Source organism: Hyaena hyaena, unplaced genomic scaffold, assembly GCF_003009895.1.
Source record: "Hyaena hyaena isolate Hyena2069 unplaced genomic scaffold, ASM300989v1 scaffold_94, whole genome shotgun sequence".
In the NCBI taxonomy this organism is placed as follows: domain Eukaryota; kingdom Metazoa; phylum Chordata; class Mammalia; order Carnivora; family Hyaenidae; genus Hyaena; species Hyaena hyaena.
The window spans coordinates 645,910-658,001 of record NW_024080726.1 but is presented as its reverse complement, the minus strand read 5'-3'; the positions used below and the strand labels follow the sequence as shown (position 1 = coordinate 658,001).

At 49.0% G+C, this 12,092-nt stretch overlaps 1 protein-coding gene and 1 long non-coding RNA gene across 3 annotated transcripts in view; one reads left to right on the top strand and one right to left on the bottom strand.

Moving 5' to 3' along the window:
- The first annotated feature begins 42 nt into the window (after positions 1-42).
- LOC120233607 lies at positions 43-1,750 on the top strand. The gene is made up of 3 exons (XR_005528868.1): positions 43-73; positions 423-624; positions 1,616-1,750. It is a non-coding gene; the product is annotated as an uncharacterized LOC120233607 (long non-coding RNA).
- Positions 1,751-3,029: 1,279 nt separating this feature from the next.
- MTOR (mechanistic target of rapamycin kinase) overlaps positions 3,030-12,092 on the bottom strand; it is a 137,933-nt gene continuing 128,870 nt past the window's right edge. For both annotated transcript variants that reach the window (XM_039234939.1, XM_039234938.1), the window contains exons 51-58: positions 11,838-11,910; positions 11,339-11,413; positions 10,800-10,935; positions 9,576-9,641; positions 7,355-7,435; positions 6,999-7,079; positions 4,650-4,755; positions 3,030-3,983 (exon numbers count right to left, since the gene is read on the bottom strand). In XM_039234939.1, coding sequence (XP_039090870.1) covers positions 3,968-3,983; positions 4,650-4,755; positions 6,999-7,079; positions 7,355-7,435; positions 9,576-9,641; positions 10,800-10,935; positions 11,339-11,413; positions 11,838-11,910 — 634 coding nt within the window. In that variant the 3' untranslated portion in view covers positions 3,030-3,967. The remainder of the gene's footprint in view (positions 3,984-4,649; positions 4,756-6,998; positions 7,080-7,354; positions 7,436-9,575; positions 9,642-10,799; positions 10,936-11,338; positions 11,414-11,837; positions 11,911-12,092) is intronic.

Here is a 12,092-nt window from a genome sequence, read left to right as displayed (position 1 = left end):
CGACGCGACGCGCGCGCACTACGCAGGCGCAAAGTTCGTCTTCTCGGGGGCGGGGGCCGCGGTGGCTTGGAGGGTGAGTTGCCTTGCATCCCGGAGCGCCCCACCCGGGGGAGTTTACTTTTTCTCTTTAACCCCTTATCGTATCTTCTCGTTAACCTCGTGATTTACGGTAGGACCCGGGGGACCCAATTATCCTCATATTTAAGGCCAGCTCCTCCCAAGCTCGTCCCGTGCCCGCCTCACCCGCATGGCCTGGTCTCCTGCGATGATGCCCTCTCTCTGGCATCGTCTGCCTTCTTCCTCGCTCCCGGTGCATCCCTAACGGGCGACACGTGTGCTGGCATCCCTGCCAACGACAGAGACGCAGAACATCACCGCACACCTGTTTCCAACCGCGGTCACGTTTCTCTTGCCCTTTTTAGGCAAACCACTGGAGAAGGCGTTTCCCTGCCACGCGGGCTCTCCAGCTCTCTTGACCAGTTCCGGTCGTTCCTCCCCATCTACACCTCTGGAGACACTCTTGCTGAGGCACATATTGGGAACTCACGCGTTTGTTAAGTGAACCCGGGAAGGGCTTTTGTTCTGAGGCACGCAGTTTTCGCAGCCCTGGCGATGGCTGGGAAGGTTAGTGGGGTGTAGCCTTTCTCCTAAGATCGTGGGTGGCACACCCTTAACACAACTCATTTGGCTTAGTAAGTGTTCCAGAAATGTTAACTGATCCCATTATTCAGACTATCCTATTAACAGGAATATTCTGTTGAGAGAAAACTTGTTTTCACTCTAGCATCTCCCCATGGGCACAGGTACCTGGCAGAAGGAAGACCTAGCCTAGTTCATTTTAACAACAAATATTTTCGAGCGCTTAGCCCATGTATGGCTCATCTGCATACCACATTTCAGGCTGTGCTGCGTGCTTTACGTGTATTAGCTCATCCTCAAAACAACCTTGTGGGATAGATCATACTATCATCCATATGGTCAGAGGAGGAAGCAAGGATAGATTAACTTCACAAAGGTAGTTTGAGGTGGAGTTAAGATTTGAAAGTAGGTAATTTGACAGCACAGCCCCAGTTCTCTCAAACTACCTTACGTGCCTCCCAGAGTTTTAAGGCCTAAACTATAGAAAGGTACCAGTGCTTGCAAAGATCCTGAAAGTTCTTTGCCACATCCCTCCCATCACACAGGGTTATGTGAAACCATCCTGGAGGGATAGGTTCATTAGACTGTCCTTAAAGGCTGCCATCAGCTAGCCTTCCTTTGGTCATTCGTCTCAACAGAGTTGGAAGTTTTTGTCTAGATACAACTTGAAACCCATTAGATTCACTAAAGATCTTAATCCTGATGACTCATGTCCAAAGAGTAGGTCTTTCCCATTGATAGCCACCGTTTTCCCGAGTCCATTCATTCCCATGCCCTTTATCTTTCACGAAAACGGTTATATCACTGTAGCCCTTGGTAGTTACTTCATGCAGAACCAAGAAAGTACGGTGCTCATATTTTCTGGAGCAGAATAGTTGATGCATGGTGTAGAGTTATAGAAAAATCTAGAACAGGTATGAGACTTTGGGGGTTACAATCGTATCAATACTTAATCTCATCTTTGGTTTTAATACAGGAGTCCTCCAACAAATGTGTATGGAGCACCACTATGGCCCAGGTCTCTGGCAGATTTGGGGGGATACAAATCTTGTAAGATATGGCTCCTGACCTTGCAGTTCTCATGCTTTCCCTAATACGAGTTCTTTGAACAGCTCTTATGATTCAGTCTTTGAAACTGGGTAGCTGCGACCCACAAGAATTTAGAAATAGAAAATTTACTTGAACTGAAAATGCTATTCTTTGGAAGAACTCCTTAGGCATGCTCTCTCTAGAAGATTCTCTATATAGTACTTGACAGTTCCATTTAGTGTTCTCTTCTTCCCATTATTGAAGGCCTCTTTAATAGGTCCTGTGGCTTCTAGCTTTCTCTTTACCTGTTTGACATTGGTTACGTTTTATTTAATTTTTATTTTTTAAGTAGGCTTCACGCCCAACGTGGGGTTGGAACTCACGACTCTGAGATTAAGAGTCGGATGCTCTACCTGAGCCAGCCATGTGTGCCAAGCTATTTTAAATACTACTCAGAGTCTATTTCTGTGTTAGAACTTCACACGGTTGCCTGTTGTTCACAGCATCAGGTTCAGACTCCTTGCTGTTGAACTGTGAGGCAGGCCACAGTCTGCCTCCACACTCTAGTTTCTAGCCTCCTTTCAGTTGCTATTTCGTTCCAGCCTTTCAGTTGCTATTTCAGTTGCGCCTTTCGTTCTCCACTCACCACTCAGCCAGATGTGCTGAACTGTAAGGTCCGACTGTGTGAAATTGCCCTTTTACATACCAAAAGTCGTCTAAGGCTTGCAACTCAATATGGTTCAAGCTCACTCTCCCCATTCCTGCATGGTATTGTACTTTCAGACCACTTTTATGCAGAATGTCTTCACTTGCTTCATCTGATAAGCTCCCACTTTATTTTTTTATTTTTATTAAAAAAATTTTTTTTTATATCTTTATTTTGAAAGACAGAGACAGAGAGCGAGCGGGGGAGGGGGAGAGAGAGGGAGACACAGAGTCTGAAGCAGGCTCCAGGCTGACGCGGGGCTTGAACCCATGGACTGTGAGATCATGACCCGAGCCAAAGTTGGACACTTAACCGACTGAGTGACCCAGGCGCCCCTCCCACTTTCCTTTAAAGCCTATGGCAGATGTCCCCTTTCAATGAGGCTCTCCTGGCTCATCCAGTGGATTAGTGGCCCCTGGCAGAGGCTCTCACCCTGGATGTGATTCTTCTCCCCCATCTAGCTTGCCGGGAGTTACCAGGCCACTCCTTCTGACCCCGCCTTGTCTGGGCTGTGAACATCCCAAGGAAGGAGGCCGTGTCATGATGATCCCATCACCTGTGCAGTGCATGCACACATGCCCGCACACATGCCGAATGCTGAAGGAGTAGCCGCTTCCTTTACAAACTCATAGTTATGAAAAGACACTCATAGACATGTTTTTAAAATTCTGATGTCATTTATTGGCACAAAAATTATTCAGATACAACATGGTGTCTAGAGTGGCTACACTGGATACTTTGTGCATTTAGCTTAATATTTCCTTTGCTCAGAACTCCCAGCAGGTACCAGACCTTCCCTCTCTGTGCTGAGCACCTCTACCATAGCATTTCTGTTTCCAAGGCCTTGCTCTCAACAGAGCATTCAGACTCCACCGAAGACATCCCAAAAACATGCTGGGGAAGGCCACCGTGGGCCACCCTACTGCACCATGATCTCTGTGCACCTGCTCAGCTAAGGCCACCCAACGATCGGAAGAAACTCCCCTCCTAGCATTCGGGTCTTGGACTGAAGTGAGTTAAGTGGCGGCATCGTGAGTGAGGCAGAAGACAGGCGCTTTCCACCCATTTTGGCCCATCTTACAAGTGTTGTTGCCGTCCGCAGACCAGTGAGGTAATGGGATGGGTGGAAGTGACCAAGTCAGCTCCTCCCGACTCCTAAGTCGTGTCCTCTGTGGCCTGAGGTTCCTTGACGGTGCAGGGTTTGCCGCATCCTTGTCAAGAGGAGCAGCGAGGCCCTTCTTCTACCAGCAACACTTATGATGAGTTCTCTTGTGAGTTAAGTCAAAACCCGTATTTCTAAGTTATGGATCTTCTGTTCCCCCAGATCAATGGCTTGATTCACGTAGTATTTCTGTGTTTACTGTCCCGGGAACCAAATCAAGCCTTGTGTTTCTGACAATATATTCTTCAACAGCAGCTAGAAAGTTGGTTCAAACCAACGTTTAATATACAGTAGTTCTTTTCATTTACATTTCAAGATATTGAAATTGAACAAAGTTGAACTTTCTGGCCATGGTTGCAGTTTAGTGGAAGCATAGATACCAAAGTACAAAGGCCTCATGAAAAACGCTGTGGGCACATCTGGGCCTCGGGTTACCAAAAAGGACACCTAAGAAGACAGAAAAGGAATATTGTAATAAGTTGGGCTTTTTCAGGGCTTCACACAGAACATTGAAAGTGGAGAGACCAAGGTCTGACAACCCCCGGAGACATTCCTTGAGCTCTCCCACAACTGACAGTGTCAGACACACTCATCATTTCCAGTCAAGGGCTGATGGCTGCTGTGGTCCCAGAAGGACAATGCCCCATCCCCCTCCCTCTCAAGTTTCTATCTTCAGACATGCCTCCGGCAGTTCATCAAAGCAGACCCCAGAGTGGTCCTGGAGGTTACAGTCCCAGAGCATTAATTAGTCTTTGTATCTCCTGCTCTCTGTCACTGCTCTGGCTTCTTTTCCTTGGCCCTTCCCTCTAGCTTTGAATTGACAGCAAAAATCCAAAAAGAACCTCTCCCCCCACCCCTAAAAAAAGGGGGACTCACCTACCTTTCTAAACCATTTTTTTATGTAATTTTAATTTATTTGGGTGTTTGCCTTCCAAATATGTACCCATGTTTCTCAAGGTGCTCCCTTTCGAGAACAAAGAGTGCACACAGCGAATACGGACTTTTAAAAAGATCTGACACTACAATTACCCTTTATGGAACCCCCCCCCCCAATCTTTTCTGCAGTTCGGGGGTCGGGGCATAGGACAGGGCCCCGATGGCACGCCCACTCACCAGCCGATGTAGCACTGGCACAGGTTTTCATGGGATGTTGCCTGCTTGATAAGCAGCTCAACTTGAGTTGGGACGTCCAGGGTTTCGTCATGAGAAAAGTCCCGGCCTAGGACAAGAGAGACAAAAATAGTTCATGTACACCTGGTTTTCAACTCTGTCCTTGGCCCTGGGTAGGCTGACCTGTTTGTGTAGCCTGTATCAGGTCCTCCTTGCCTGTGAGTATGAAGGCTACGCGGCGGCTGGATTTTAAATTCACCTCCGTGTGACGTGAACACACACCAGTCTCCGTGCCCTAACAGAGAGTGGGTCTGAAGAGGGTAAGGGTAAAGGTCTGCAGGTGGCTGCGCTCAGGGGCGGTGAAGACCTGGCTGATGGGTTTGTAGCGATTCCTTTATCTGTTGCAGGCAAGTGGAGGAGAAACCCGTCTCCCATTGCAACCTGACGACCTCCGCTGGTGAGCCTTACCTCCCACGGGGCAGCTTGCTTCCATCATAAACCAGAACGGGCGCTTGTGGCCAGCTGATGAAGCCTCTGATGAACATGCCTGGCCGCCTCCACGAGGGCCATTTTGGGTCCTCCCCTCTCCCCACAGGTCCGAGCCCCCTGCTGGCTTCTCACCACCAGCACATGCCCTCAGCTCCTACTCTACAAGTTCATTTGTTCACTGAACTCATAGCTTCAGATCCCTGATGTGTCAGGAGGCGCTCAATTTGCTGGACACGAGCTCTGTCCTCATTGCTGCTGCTGTCCAGAGCCACCTGTCCTCCTACCGAAGGCTAAGTTCACCTGCACTCGGATCCCAAGGTCTCCCGATTCCTAGGGGGCCTCGGAAGGTCACTTATCCTCCTTTCCTGTCTTTAAATTCTGTAAACTAGATCCTCTAGCCCTTTAAAGAACAAAGGGCTCCCACCCAACTACTCCCTCTGTAGCTAGGGCCCCTCCCGTCCCTGCTCAGCCAGCTTCTCAGTTTTGACACTTGTCTCCCCTGCCTGGCTTCTCTCCCCGCACTGCACACTCTCTTCAACCCTGTTGGTCTGGCTGCCAGCCTCGTCACGCGCTCAGGCCGCCAGTAACTCAGGGCATCCTGGGTGCCTCCGTCCTCACGCCTCATCATCAGTCCCTCGGATTTTACCTCCTGAAGATCTGGAGGCCGCCTCGGTCTAGTTAACTGTCCAGCTGCCACTTCGGCGGCTGCTTCCTCCCCCTACACAACTCCCACAGGGTGGGACGGCAGGATTCCCCACTGTGAACCCACTGGGCCCTTCCCACCTCTCCACCCTACCTCAAGACCTCAGGGCCTTCCCACTGCTCTTAGGATGGAGAATGAAAACTAAGGCCCCGTATGACACCCCCACACACACCTGGCCCACTCAGAGTGAAAGCAACTTGCACAGTGCTCCTCCCATCTTGCCCTCTGCGGCAGTCGGACTAGTCTGCTGCTTTCAGACTAGTTTTCTTGCCAGCTTCCTTCCCACCACAGGGCCCTTGCATGTGTTGTTTCCTTTACCGGGAACAATCTGCCTCTAGTCATGTCCTCTTTCGGATTTTAGCTCAAGGGTTGTTGGCCCAGGGAAGCTTTCCTGAACTCCGCCATTTGGATTTCTGTTACCAGCATTATAGCCCAAGCTCGCTCTTGCACCTAATATATGTCTCCTTTAGACATTGCCCCCACGAGGGAGGGAAATCCATCTGCTCTTACCAGCAGTTTCTTCACCATGTAGCGCTTGTAGGTGCTCAACAAAGAAATACAACTTGCCTACAACACTTCCGTGCCAGCCCCTCGTGCTAAGGCTTGCCATCCCATGTCTCATCTGGGCCTCACCGCCTTCTCAGAAGAGGGACTGTCGTCATCTTCCAGATGAGCAGACAGGGAGGCCCGGGGGTCACACAGGACGCAGCAGAGCTGGGGTCTTTAGTCCCCCGCCCCCTGTTATGCCATCTGGTTTGTACGACACGTCTCATTTTCAAAAGTACACATCTCTCTCTTTCCACGTTCTCCACAACAGCCACCAAAGTGCAGGAAGGCAGTGAATCAGAGTGGTCAGATTTGCTCCAGTGTCAAGTAGGATGATAAAAAAAGTTTTTTCCTGAATTGGGCTGACTTTGGACCCAAAAGAACTTTACTCACCTCTGTCTGTTAAAATGAGATTAACATTACTTAAAGTGAGTTTATTGGTCATCAGGGAATCAGAGAGGGTCCTTAATGGACAGCTTCAGGGACCTCCAGTTAGCTGTGGAGTCCAAGTTTAGGCACTGACACCACTGGGAAGAGGGGGACCACCCACCCAAGGAGAGAAAAATCTCTCAAGATTTTATGTTCCTTTGAAGTAAACACACACACGTACTCACCAGTGAGCTTGTCTCGAACCCGGTTAATAATCTGAATAGCTTTCTTATTTAGGGCCTCTGGTTTCACCAAGCCATCTCCAACTAGGATACACAGAAGGAGAAATAACAGTAAGATTGGATCATCTTAACAGTTTCGATGGACGCCCCTGTGTTTCTCAAATAGTCACTTTTGTAAGTGTTGAGTAATTCTTCCCCTGTGTCCATCTTTGTCCTTGAAACATAAAGAGAAGCTCACAGAACGCTGTCTGCTCAAAGGCAGTTCTGTTGCCTCAGCCTGCGGGCCCCTCTGGTGGCACAGCACAGCTGCTGTGTTCAAGGAGCCAGTCCTCGGTGCAATTCCTGAAGGTGGCACTTACTGAAAGAATGAATGGACTCTGGCACTGTGGTCCCCGTTTTCTTGTGTGCGGGTTCTCCAAGTTCCACACCATCCAAAATTTCTAGGAGGAAAAAGAATCGATTGGCAGAAAATTCTAACACCAAGAAACCACTGGTTCGAGTGTTAGCTCTACTTCTTCACATCCTATATCCCCTTTCACACTCGCCCTGCTCCCTCTGAGGGGAAAGGAGAGGAGGAAGGGTCCCTATGGATTTAAAATAATTTACATCTCCAAAGCATGATTCAAGCAAACAGCCATTATAAAATGTTCTGACTTAGCAGGAGAGAAAACTTTGGTGATAAGACTTGTTTGGTTCGACAAAATCTGATAATGTAAAGAACGTGAGCTTTCGAGGGGTCCCAATTAGGACCCGAGTGTTATTCTTTAGAGGAATCTACATCATTTCTGGGCAGGAAAAAATCCTTAGGCTTTAGGGTCCCTCTCCACCAACTGTGGCCTTCAGGAGAGAAGAGTCTAGAAGCAGAAGTATGAGGTTATTGCACGTTGCCCTCACACACCACGGGCCTTCAACGTGAATCGAGTAATAATAATACATCTATGAAACCTAAGCCATGTAAAACCAGCCAGGTCCACCTATCTGGTGCCACTGGAACCAGTCCTAATTCCCAGTAGGCAACAGACAGGAGTCACCCAATAACGTATGAATGAGGTGGACCCTGAGCATGAAACTCTCACATACTTTGGACAAGACCAGTCACCTACACAAGGTATCCCAGACACCGCAAGTAATTCCAGCGTCATTCACAAGTCCTGTCGTGTCCAGGGTAGAGTCCACACCTGTTCACAGGTGGCACCACAGCCCAGGACCTCCGTTTCCTGCCCAGAACACCCTCTTCCTTCCCACCTGTCCGAAACGGCCAGCCTAAGTCCCACCGACCCAGGACCTCCCTTCCGGACTGCAGTTCAGAGTGGTAGGTCCTTTCTCTCAGAACCACAGCCTCTCCTCCGAACCAAACCGCCAACCACGAGCTGCTGGACCACACAGGGCAGCTGACGGTTCTCTGATCAGTTCACAGGCTATACGTTTTGGTCAATTCTGTAATGTGATTCTATGCTTCTCTAAGGTAATCTCTGTGTGCACATTCTTTTTGCACTCTTAAACGTTATTTGGCTTAGCTAAGTAACGAGTTGCAAATGTTCCATAGATGTTTGTAGAGAATATTTACTTTCTTCTACACCCCAATAGTATTTCCAAGGTGTGAACTATGTAGGATGTTGTTAGAGGTTATGAGGGAAACAGGAAGGGACAGAGAGAGGGGACAGGGAAGGTGACACGAAGTTAAACCACTTTAAGACTTTTGAGAGGGTCTACACACAAACCCCGTTCTGGCTCTTGAAGGGGCATAATCTTCCAGGGACCCATTCTATGGACCCACTCTTGGAAGCAGTGTTTCCTGTGGCTTCCTCTCCTCAGACCACAGTGTGAATACACTTCCAGTAGCTTCCCCGCTCCTCAGACAGCAGTGTGAGTACACTTCCCGTGGCTTCTCTTCGCCACAGACAGCAGTGTGAGTACACTTCCCGTGGCTTCTCCACTCCTCAGTTGGCAGTGTGAGTACACTTCCCGTGGCTTCCTGGTTCCTCAGCCGGCAGCGTGAGTACACTTCCTGTGGCTTCCTGGATCCTTAGCCAGCAGTATGAGTAAACATCCTGTAGTTTCCCAGCTCCTCAGTTGACAGCGTGAATACGACAGGGTGAATATACTTCTGCTGCTATTTCTGAGCTACTAACAATGCTTTAGGCCCATGGTAATACAGCTAATAATTATCCCAATCCGGTCAGCATTCAAGGGCATATACTGGCTGATATTCAGACATACTTTCAACTGTGTTTTTACAGATTGATTAAGACTGGATAGTTTGATCAAAATTTCTGAGCCTTAGGTACCCACCCCATCCTGAGAGGCATTAAATAAAAACACATGGGCTCAGTAAATATTTCTAGACCAACTCTTTGAAGTTACATAAATGCCCATTAGATGATATTTTAGCAGTGGCAGTTTCTGCGTGACGGTATCCCTGGTAAGAGCCTCCTAGAAACACATGCTTCCTTCCTTCATAGTCCGCGTCCATTACCACTTTCATCATGCGTCCTGATGGCAAGAACGCAGCTCGCCTTGTTCGAGACAGACTCTGCATGAAGGGGCCAGAATCTGCAGTCTCCCATGGGATGCACCCACCTACTGACTGGCCAGCAGAGTAGGAATCTGTCCTTGTTCGGGACCGCTTGTTGCCTTTGGTATTTGCTAGGGAAAGAAATAAAGACAGGATAAAATGTGCTTCCAGCTGTCACTTGAAAGAAACTTGGTTGATATGATGTTTTCTTACAACCATAAAAAATACAATTTTTCTAAGAGCTAAAGAGACTTGGGGAGGACTCAGGGTGGGTCACTGAGGAGTTGGTGGGCGAAAGTGAGCAAGGGGGTCCAATCCTGTGGGACTTGCTACGTTGCTGAGCCGAATTTAGATGCTGGGGACCAGGTGACAGAAGGTAAAAGCAAAGTTTATTGGCAGTGGCTGAGACATCTGTGTGAGTCACCCCCTTCTGAGGAGGAGCAGCAAGGGGGAGTCGGAGAGGCTGCTACCTTAGGTCACAACTGCTTGTATCTCCTGTCAAGATGCCAGCTGGCCACTCTATATGAAATCCAAACAAAAATCACTAGGGTACTTAGTTTATTCTGAAAATAATTAATTAATTTATAATGGATGTTTTATTTTTATATATTTTTTAATGTTTATTTTTGAGAGAGAGGGAGACAGAGTGCAAGCTGGGGAGGGGCAAAGAGAGAGAGTGGGAGACACAGAATCTGAAGCAGGCTCCAGGCTCTGAGCTGTCAGCACAGAGCCCGACACGGGGCTCCAACTCAGGAACCGTAAGATCATGACCTGAGCTGAAGTTGGATGCTTAACCGACTGAGCCACCCAGGTGCCCCTAAATGGATTTTTTAAAAAAGTTTACTTATTTTAGAGAGAGAGAAAGTAAGCAAGTTGGATGGGGGGGCGGGGGCGGGGAGTGCAGAGAAAGAAGGAAAGTGAGAATCCCAAGCAGACTCTGCACTGAGAGCACAGAGCCCGACTCGTCGCTCGATCTCAAGAACCATGAGATCATGACCTAAGCTGAAATCAAGAGTCGGATGTTTAAGGGAATGAGCCACCCAGGCGCCCCTTAATTAATATTTAAATTGATGATTGGCGTTTTCTGTTCTAGTTAAAAAACAAAACAAACAAACCTGAAATTCACTTCCAGCCACCAGAACAGCTCTGTAAAAATACAATGCGGAGGCCCGATAATATACCCTAGGCCCAGGCTGGCAGGGCAGAGGTCAGTGAAATGGAGGGTATCACGTATTCCCTCCCGTTTGGAGGGCGTGGGTTCCCGCTCCCAGGCACTTGCTCATACTCACTGTCCATCAGCCGCCAGTTCAGCAAGGGGTCATAGACAAAGGCTTCCAGCACGGCCATGACGCTGTCCTTGTGTTCCCGAAGCACTTCCATCACCGTGTGGCACGTGATTCGGTAGTTGCCATCCAGACCAGTGACCTGCAGGACCAGAGCCGCTTGCCACAGAAGTCGCTGGCAGCAGCCCCACCCCTTACGGCCACACGACCAGAAGCAAGTGGAGAGGCTCTGTCTCCCCCCCCCGCCCTCCTGTACTCAGGAAGCAGACACAGGCCATTACTGACAAAGCAGGATGGGAATGCGTTCGGAGCAAGGGGTCAGGTCAGGCCTGTGGTTCGCAGAAGACAAGGTCTGACATGAAACAAGGAGAGACTGTCAAAGGCAGGTCATTTCTAACACAATGGAAAATACCAGGGAACCACCACAGAAGCCACCCAGGCACTCTGGGGAACTGAGGAGATCTAATGAGCAAGTCTGCGTTCAGAGAGGGTCCCGATTATACTAGCTCCCCTTCCAAAGAAGCTCGTTCCCGATGCCCGCTCACCTCCATAGCATTGGTCAGCATTCTGGTTAGCCTAAATGGAATCTTCTCTGGGAATTTCTCCCTGGTCATAGCAACCTGTGAGGAAATCAGAGAGAAATCAAGTGCGATGGTTAGACTGTTTTCTTTGGCTACAGCCAGGTGAGGGCAGGTAGCTTTTCTTTGCATTGGTTTTAAGTAGGGTGCAGAAATGAAGTAGCTTGAGTTTAGTGAGGGGACTTGTCACAGGGATTTAAAAGACAACTAGAGAGAGAGAGAGAGAATGAGAGAGAGAAGAACAAAGGGATGGAGGGGAAAAAGAAAAAGGACAAGAGTGCATCATGCCAGGCCTTTGACTGGCAGGCTGGGTCGGGGATGAGAATTCCTCCACTCAGAGGGTGCGTGAACAGTGACAGGAGTCAGGATAATCATGCTGGGCTTAAATTTGCCGGAATGGTTAGAGGGTAGAAAGTGGTCATGTGGAAAGGTAGGCTTTACGTGGTGTTCTAGAACCCGTGCTCACCTCAAAGCAGTCCCCAAAGTCAATGTGCAGGATCTTCCCACTCAGTCGGTCCAGCATGAGGTTGGATGGGTGTCTGGGAAACAGGAGAGAGACCGGGGAGAGGTCACCAGAGCAGCACTGATGTATACATCAACAAGGATGTGATATCCCAGGCCCCATCCACGGGCCAAAGCCAGCCCCCCGCCTGCTTCTGGAAACAAAGCTTTCAAAGCCTACAACAGCAGGTGTGAGGAGCTGTGAGACTCCTAAAGCCGG